The 9,333-nt window shown below is 35.9% G+C and overlaps 1 protein-coding gene across 1 annotated transcript in view; it reads right to left on the reverse strand.

Moving 5' to 3' along the window:
* Nucleotides 1–2,976: 2,976 nt before the first annotated feature.
* Nucleotides 2,977–9,333, reverse strand: part of LOC106306750 (potassium channel GORK) — a 13,350-nt gene continuing 6,993 nt past the window's right edge. Inside the window, exons 2-12 of the mRNA XM_013743481.1 lie at nucleotides 6,455–6,679; nucleotides 6,300–6,363; nucleotides 5,471–5,810; nucleotides 5,087–5,382; nucleotides 4,824–5,003; nucleotides 4,530–4,751; nucleotides 4,268–4,456; nucleotides 4,119–4,194; nucleotides 3,749–4,043; nucleotides 3,553–3,674; nucleotides 2,977–3,470 (exon numbers count right to left, since the gene is read on the reverse strand). Coding sequence (XP_013598935.1) covers nucleotides 3,211–3,470; nucleotides 3,553–3,674; nucleotides 3,749–4,043; nucleotides 4,119–4,194; nucleotides 4,268–4,456; nucleotides 4,530–4,751; nucleotides 4,824–5,003; nucleotides 5,087–5,382; nucleotides 5,471–5,810; nucleotides 6,300–6,363; nucleotides 6,455–6,679 — 2,269 coding nt within the window. The 3' untranslated portion in view covers nucleotides 2,977–3,210. The remainder of the gene's footprint in view (nucleotides 3,471–3,552; nucleotides 3,675–3,748; nucleotides 4,044–4,118; nucleotides 4,195–4,267; nucleotides 4,457–4,529; nucleotides 4,752–4,823; nucleotides 5,004–5,086; nucleotides 5,383–5,470; nucleotides 5,811–6,299; nucleotides 6,364–6,454; nucleotides 6,680–9,333) is intronic.

Here is a 9,333-nt window from a genome sequence, read left to right on the forward strand (position 1 = left end):
AATTATTTTAAATAATAAAATAAAATAAATATTATATTTTAAATACTTATATATCTTTATGTTTTAATAAACCGATGTCTAATCATATAAAGTAAATTTTGCAAAATGTTATAAAAATAATTATATTTATGGTTTTGATTTAAAACTGAATAAACCAAAAATCGATGGTATATATACCGAACCAAACCAAAATAAATCTGGTTTTAATATGATAGCTATTTTTTTATAAACCAAAATACCGAAAAACCAAAAAATCGAACTGAAATCCGGATTGAACACCCCTAAGTCACATTCTACCCCAGAAAGCAAACATTAACAGTTCTCATGGTTTGGAAAAGATAGTAAAAAGTCAATAGTCTTAGAGAGAAACCAACATCCTTATCATAAATCTTACAGATATTTTTTTGGTTATTCAATAAGCAAAACAAATGTTAAAAATTGCTATGAATCTAAGAACTGAAACAAAGGGAAAAGAAAGAAACAATTATTACTGGGGCTTGCATTTTGTTTTACTATAATTTTTTCTGGTTATAACCGTTTATTTATATGGAAAGTTATCTCATTTTAGTTTTAACACTTATGCTTTTTCAACTCTATTTCTCATAAACTTTATTGCATACATTTTTTATTTGTCGATTTTATTTACCTAATCTCAAATTATAATTTGGAAGAATCATTTTATACTATTAAAATTATTTTAAAATGTAAAATTGAATACCAATTTAGATCCACCGGAAAAACTCATTTGTACACATATATACTTTTTAATAAACATTTTTGGAAATGTGTTCCAATATATTTTGTGAACCTAATGAATTTGGACTTCTATTTATCTTGTTTGTTTCACATTTGAATTGGTATTTATAATTTGATATTTTATAAAACAAATATTTACGTTGTAAAATAATTTTTATTTGGAAGTGAAATATATACTTTATATTTGGTTCTCAAGATTATCACGTGTTTTATTTTTTTCGAGATAACCATCATTTCCCTATACCAATATTTTATCATTAGTTAATATTTTTGAAGGATTGCATCATTTTGGCATTAGTGTTTTTAATATCTTTTATTTATATAATACAATTCTAATACTCTTATTTTTCATCTTCATCTTTTCATTTTAAATATATCAGTTATATATATTTTAAAACATTTTATATATTATCATTTTGGTTTTAAACATTTAATGTATAATAATTTCTAAAATAATATTGAAAATTTAATAGTGATTATTAAACCTAATACTTTTGAAGGGTTGCATCACTTTGACATTAGTGTTTTCAATAAATTTATTTATAATAAATTTCTAATATCTTATTTTTCATATTTAATTTCTATTTTAACTATATCAGTTTATATATATATTTTTTTAAATAGTTATATTTAATCAGTTGAAATTAATATTGAAAACTTAATATTAACTTTCCCCCGTGATTTCGCAGGGGTCCACTTCCTAGTGATTAGTAAAACAAATAAAACAAATGGGGTAGTTCTGTAAATGTGTGGAATATTGGGCTTCAAGTCGGTCATGACATGCGGTCCGCTTCTCGCGTCTCGCTGTCGATTGATGACAAGTGATATTTGCCGATCGACGTTTGACTCTGAATGTCAACTCGAGCTAGTCCCATGAGCAGCTACGAATTTCTCATATCTTTATCTTCAAAATGCTCCAAAATTACCACTTTATTCCAAAACATACCTGAACCTGTCCAAAACATAATATATAAATATTAAAACACTCATATATCATGGCTAAAAAGTAAAAACTGGTAAAATCCATGGTACATTAGTACACAAGTACATGATTCATGGAAATCAGTTCAAAAATCTCAGTCAATTAAAAAATAAAATGATATCCTTCTTTGAAGGGAGACATAGACTGAGTGGAGTGAGAAGAGAGAGATGAAATGAATTAAAGAAGACTGCATGTATGTTCAGAAACCTATTGGGGTAAGAGTTCATATATCTTTTGATTGATATTCACAAAGTAAAGCTTACACTTTGTTATTTCAGAAATGAGGTTAGTAGAGGGATATGTCAGACGGTATATGGTGAGTTGGATCCTAAGCTTTTCTGGACAATTGGATTTGCATACAATGGTTGGAATTTTAAGATTTAGACATCAGATTATACTCGCATCGAGATCTGGATATCTTACTTATTGAACTCGAGTTCTAAGACAGTTCGTATTAAACCCTTAGCATTTATAAATTATAGTTCTGATTGTCTGTTTAAAATACTTAAGTCTGATTTCCCATATATCTCACAATGGATTCATTTCCTACTTTTAATATAGTATACTTAACTTAATCTTACAGTCTACGCTCCTTGTTGATTCGATCCCTAGGTGATGCTATCAATATATTATTTGAGAGAGTTGCCCTAAGGTAATTTGAACTACATCAGCGTGCTCCTTATTAAACCGTACGAAATCTCGCATCAGAAATGATACTTCACCTTTCAGCTTCGAATATCCCTCATCAGACTCCGCCAGGAAGCTCGATTGCACAGGCAAATCACTCGTTGACATCAGAATCAGAACTTTTCACCACAACAATGATAAAGTCTTGATACTCGTTCTCTGAAACTAACAGTGGAATTGTATGGAATAAGCTTTGTAAGTACAATTCGAATCACTGTCTCATAGCGATAGCAAAATGAATCATCGATCCCATCTCGATCGTTAAGAGAGACTCTTGTTGTCACTCACTATAACAAACAAAGCATAAAAGCCCCAAATAGAAATGTACTCGACTCTTTGTACAGGACAAGTCAATTATGTGTCTAACTGAAAACCCTCTGGTCCAACTCCATACTTCTTCATCACTCTTCTACATCCTTGCCCTTCAAGCTCTTGTTATTCTTCCTATAATATGTGTGATGGTATCTATGGGAGCGTTTCAGAAGGTGTTGTTGGTATTACAAGTTGAGTATGGAGAAGAAACGAATGAGAAAGCTGACGGATGAAACTGATAAGAGTTAAAAGTTCATCCTCTTATAATGGACTTTTAAGTATCTCAAGAAGCCACTTTGATGTTTTAGGATACACAGGGGAAATGAATAAAATGACCAATTATGTGTTAGGAACAGAAGACAAAGTGCTCTATAATATGCAATATATCCTTTAATGCTCTATAAGAACAATATAACCTCAAATGGCTTTGTATGGGAATGATGGAAAGAATCAATAATATGGAGTTGATTCGATCAGGCTGATTGATCAGTACTATCACTGATCAAATACAGTTTCTGTCCATCACTGATCATATCAATGTCTGTGATTCGACCTCCTTCCTCTGACAATATTACAAAGGGGACTTCATTAGATATCCCGAGCTCTTGCGCAGCTGTTTCCACAAGTTTCTGGAGGTCACGCGGAAGCCAAACCATAACTCCATGCTTTCTACTAGGCTCCTCATGTGGGTGGAATGGAAACACTGTGCATTTCCGTCTCTCAAATTTCTCATCTGTTTTAAACACAAATCAAATTCAGCGATTACAAGATCCGTTTTGTTTTGTGGTATTGTCTGAAGGAAAGTGTTGGACTACCTTGTGGTTCATGAAAGCTTGACGGGCGTATATAAGGCTGAGCTGTATTCGCGTCTTCAAGTAACTTAATCAATTTCTTGTTTCCACACATTCGAGCTTCATCAAGCGGAGAGTTTCCCCACCTTGAATGATAAAGATTTGTGACAAGTTATTGAGAGTTTAGTTATAAGAAATTCATTTGTGTTTGGTCTTTTACCGGTCTTTAGCGACAACGCTAGCTCCAGCTTCAACAAGCATCTTAGCCATCAAGAATAAGCCTTCTGAAGCAGCGACATGAAGCGGTGTTCTATGATCATAATCTTCGGTGTTTGGGTCCATACCGCTTGAGAGCAATCTCTTCAGAAAATCAGAGTCGCCTTTCACAACTACCGTGCAGAGAAAATTTCCAGCATCTTCTAAATCAAAGGAAGCTCCTTCTTTGACAAGCAAATCGATCACTCTGTCTTGCCCTGCTTTTACAGCCTCTAACAATGGTGTATTCCCAAATTTATCTGCGCAAAAGAGTGTGACCGGAGCATAAACATATAGCATTGTAGTATTTTCGCTTTTATCGATTTCAGTATTACCTTTTTGATTTATATCGACGCCTTCTTGAATAAGAAACAATGTAATGTCTTCGTATCCCCTAGACGCTGCAAGATGCTGCATTTCAAGAAGACATTTTACAGGCTTAAAGAAATAATTTTCATGCCATAAAAAAAAGACTGAAACATACAAGCGGTGCTCTTCCGTCGTAATCTGTTTTGTTAGGATCGGCGCCAGAGCGGACTAAGCTTTTAAGCTGGTAGATATCTCCTTTGAAAGCTGCACTGTTTACCTTCAATGCAAGTTCTGCTTCTTGTTTCCCAATGTGAATCATAACGTCAGATTCGAGCTTCTTTATCCTCTCATTTGATTCCTTACCCTGCCAAAAACCCTCGTCTTAGTTGCATATGATTTTAAACCTTAACAGAGCAACAACAAATAAAAGAGTGTACCTCCATAAGATTGTTTAGGATTTTGCGTCCATCATGAAAATAAATCTCGAGGATGTTGGAGAAAGACTGTTTATCGAGGCGTAAAAGATGGCATAATGAACGAACTCTAATAGTGAAAGGTTGAGAGATGTTGCAAATGATGGATATATCACCAAAAGAAGTGTGAGGCTCAAGCAACTCCACAAGGTCTTCTGTTCCATCTGTTTTTGTTTCAAGAGCCTCCTACGAAAATGTACGCACACATATGAGAAGAGAGGCAAAGAAGACATGATACACAGTGATAATGTTACGTACCAGTGAGCCTTCACAGACGAAATACAAATGATCAACGACGTTTCCTTGCTCTGTGATTATTTCTCCTGGAAAAAAATACTCTTCATGGAGCCTTACAACTATCTGGTTAATAAACTCTGATGAGCAGCCCTTGAACAGAGGGATTTTCTCAATGTAAGGCGTGCATAATAACTGCGCAATCTACAAAGATATAGAAAATATTATCATTGTAACTAATAAAAACAACTTTTTGCTGATAAGAAAATAATCAGTTATTAGGGTACCTTGGCGCGGATAGAGGCTGGGATGTCTTGAAGCATGACAGTGTTCGTGAATTTACTGTCGTATTGCGATCTAACGTGATGAGTTATCTGGCTACGAATGTCTCCCCGTAGTTTTTTTCGGTTCATGAAACTTGCCAGATCATTCATTTTATCTCTAAATCTCTCTGTGTTTGATCCTTTTACAATCAAGGCAGTGATGTTACCAATAAGGTACGCACCCAGAACCATATCAAACGAAACATATATCATTACGAATATCATTTCCCTTAGATTAACCGCGTGTATGTCTCCATAACCTGGCGCAAAATCAAAGAAAACCCATCAGTGTCTTTGTCATAGCTAATCAAATGGTCATAATAATCGATGTTTCGACTTTTGTTTTACCGACAGTAGCCATAGTGACAATGGCGAAGTAGAGAGATGTGGTGTAACGTTTCCAAATGTCGATCTTTCGGAAATTCTCGTAGCTATAGTCTCCTAACTTCAGGCTACCTATCCAAGTGTAACCTTCGTTCTCAGCAGGAAGAGTGGTGGCCAAGTAATAGAAGATGCATGCAGCAGTGTGCGTACAGTAAACCTCCACGAAAATGAGCTTCAAGATTCTGGTGAATAGATAGTTGATTCTCGTGTCTTTCTCAAGCCTTTGGAAGAACTCTATCACTTTGCGCACACGAAACAGCCTTATCCACAATATGTACCTCACCACCTCGTGTTTCCCTGAAGCCTGCAATAAGATTATAAGAACACCTCAAACCTAACCGAATCTGAACTGGAATATTTAAACCAATATTTGGCTATTGTTTTAAAACAAAAATCAAACTGATGAAGTGATTTTTGTGTAATGTAACTGAATAAACCGTAATTTATATGAATTCCCTATAATTTTAAAATATCTAGTTAGATAAGTATTTCGTTTACACTTTAAAATAATTAATTTACCTAAAATTCAAACTGAACCAAACCAAACCAAACAAAGTACAATACTGTAAATTCAAACTGAACCAAACCATACCAAACCAAACAAAAAAAAATCTGATAAATATAAATCGGGTAACCAAACAAAAAACAAGAATAAAACCGTACCAAACTAAACCAAACCAGTAGAATCAGTTTCACGGTAATGTCAATTTCATTACTGAGACAAAACCGAACCAATATATACTTTTATTTTAGATTTGTCTAAGGCTAAGCTAGAAAACAAAAGCTAGTATACCTTATAGATAAGATCCCATGGGAAGCAACTGACCAAATCCAAGAAAAAATGCGATTTCAAGTACCTAAGAAACAGTTTGCGAAATGACAAGTTTCCTCAATATATAAAGCACAAAAGGAGAAATGTTCGTAAATGTCCATATATGTATAGCTAACCGGTGAGCAATATGTGTTGGTTTGTCGTCAGTCCGGTAGGTATGTTTATCTTGGAAGGCGACGAAAAACTGTAGAACAATATCTACCAAAAATGCAATCTGACCAACAATGTCAAGTACGAAGAGGTTTTCGGGTAGACCGCGGAAGAAACCAAACTCCATGGGAGTGAACAAAGACGAGTATATTGCCCAGACCAATATGAATAACTCCCATGCCTTGTACCACCTGCTCAATTTTATCCCATTTTATTGATGTCATGTCTAATCATATAGCTGGACTAAAAGTTTAATATAGCTAACATGTAATCCTCGGAGGGAGGGAGCCAAATGAAAGTAATAGTTATATGCAACAACGCTTAAAGTTTTAATTTGTGAAGATCGATGTAGCTAGAGCCTGGAGTGCAAGTAAAATAGTATACATTTTTACTAGTAGTTGGATATTTTTCTTCTTAATTTACATAATATTGTTTTTTTTTTGTCAGCATAATATTTGTTATCTTATTAAAGTTTTATTTTGTTACAAAAAATATTGTTATTTTATCTATCTTAGTAAAGTAGAAGTACCATTTAGATATGTTTGGAAACATGGATAGTAGTAAAAAAAAGAAAAGTTGTTTGGACACATTCATAGCAATTGCTATGTATTAATTTAATATTTTATAATTAACTTTCTAAATCTACATATATTATACGAATGAGTTTATATAAAAACATACATACACGAATGGACCCGTAATTTTGTAATATCTTTAGACATGTTTTTGTGTTTGGTCCAATGCTAATCAAAAAAGAAATATGACATACGTCTAAAATGTAAACGTGAGATTAGAAATCAAACCAAGTCATACACACCCTAAACCATAACTGATCATAAAAATATCATTTCATACAAACCCAAAACCATATAAATTCACTAGAGTTATGTATAAACCACATATAGATGTTTTTAAAAAAAACCAGATATACAATACTATAAATAGAATTACCCAACACACAAACCTTAATTTTTTATGGACTATCCACTACAAGAAAACAAAACAACAGAATACTAGTCAAGTATCGGAGTTCGCCCTAATACTCTCTCTGGTCCAAATATCGAGGAGCCATCGGCCATCAACTATTTCGACGCCGGTGAGGCCTCCGGCCGCGTCGGGATCTCTGCGACAAATCTCAACCGAGACTGTCTCTTGCCGTGAGAAGAAGAGATATGTATTCCCGTTTCGGTGTCTGTGTCACCAGACCCGTGACTCTCTGGGGGACTCCCCACCGCTCCGCCGTTCCTGTCAACATCAACCACAGTGACTCACTTTCGCACCACATTTGCTATTCTGGACCAATGACGGTGAAATATTCAACGTGCGTAGTAGCTACACCGCAAATCCCTAGATCCATGTCTTCCTGGCTAGATCTACCATCGGCTTCGCCGACTAGATCTACTGCCGCCTCCGCCATCCCAGTTACTCACGCTTCATCTTCCCGCTACTCCTGCTCTGAAGACCGTCACCGGATGCCACTCCTTCGACCGTCGCAATCTCTTCCCTCGTCCATAGTTTCCGGCATTTTGAAGTCCTGTGTGGTTGGGATTCCACCGTTTACCAGGCTTTCGGGGCTGGAATCTCTATGTCTGTTAAGTTTGAGTGCTCCCCGGTCTGCTACCACTTTATTCATCTCGAAAGTATACCGGTTTGGCAGTCTCCTCTGGGTTTCCGAGAAGATCTGTTGGGTTTCAACCACTTGCTCCGCACCGTTCGACGTTCCCGTCTCCTCACCACCCATCTCCACTTTCGGCGTATCTCCCAGGTACTCCCCGTCTCCGGTAAAGCGAATGGTTGTCTCCAACCCGCGGGTACTAAGTTTATGGACCTGGCCCTTTCAGTCTTGTGGTATAAGAACTGTAAAAGTGACTCTGCGATTGACTCATGATGTGTGGGTTTGTGTGAAGAGCTTCAAGATTTCTGATGGATTCATTAGGGTCTTTGTTATGCGATTATTGTTATACCTCTCTTTTATGAAGATTGTTTCGGTGGATACACCGTGTTTGCTTACGGTTTCAACCTCTTCCTCTACCGAGAAGAGTACTTTGTAACCATGCCTCCTCTCTATGAAAGGAGATGTTTTCTCGGGTCTATTGCCGAGGCTTTGCTTCAGTTTACTCACCGGTTTGTTATCTTGTGGAGCAGTCTGTACGGGACCTGAAGATGCAATCGAGAATAATTTGATTGCTCTCGTTGGTGAGGGCTGTCTCTCAACGTCGCCTTGTGTGACTATTCTCCAGCTGTCTCACTTTGTCGGAAAGGCTTTTTTGACGCATTCAAGCTTTGTTTTGAATTCGATGTCACCTTCTTCGGAAGATTTATCTGATTTAGTTTTATCTATCTATGTACTTTATGCTTTCTTGCAAAGAGGATGTAATATTCCCTCTTGTATTGTATCAGAACAATGTTGAATGAATGAAATTAAGTGGTGTTACAAAAAAAAAAAAAAATCCACTACAAGAAAACATCGGTATTCTGACGGACATTCCGACAGAAAATGAAATCCTCGGAATATCCCAAGGAATTTCCGAGGATATTCCGAGGAAACACAAAATTTGGTTTCCTCGGAATATACCGACGGAGTTCCGAGGAAATATCACTTCGTCGGAATATTCTTATGGAATACCGAGGAAAAATGTATTCCTCGGAAAAAACCGATGAATTCCGAGGATATATTATAGCCGTTAGAGAGCCGTTGGGAGATTTTAAAAATTCCGAGGAAATTCCGACGAACTAGCCGTTGGCGTCGGAATTCCGTCAGAATTTCCTCGGTCTGTCGGCAGGATTTCAACTATAAATACAAGCACCCCTCTTCCTCTTCATTCACTCCATATCTTCATCCTCC

Source organism: Brassica oleracea, chromosome C7 (assembly GCF_000695525.1).
Source record: "Brassica oleracea var. oleracea cultivar TO1000 chromosome C7, BOL, whole genome shotgun sequence".
Classification (NCBI taxonomy): domain Eukaryota; kingdom Viridiplantae; phylum Streptophyta; class Magnoliopsida; order Brassicales; family Brassicaceae; genus Brassica; species Brassica oleracea.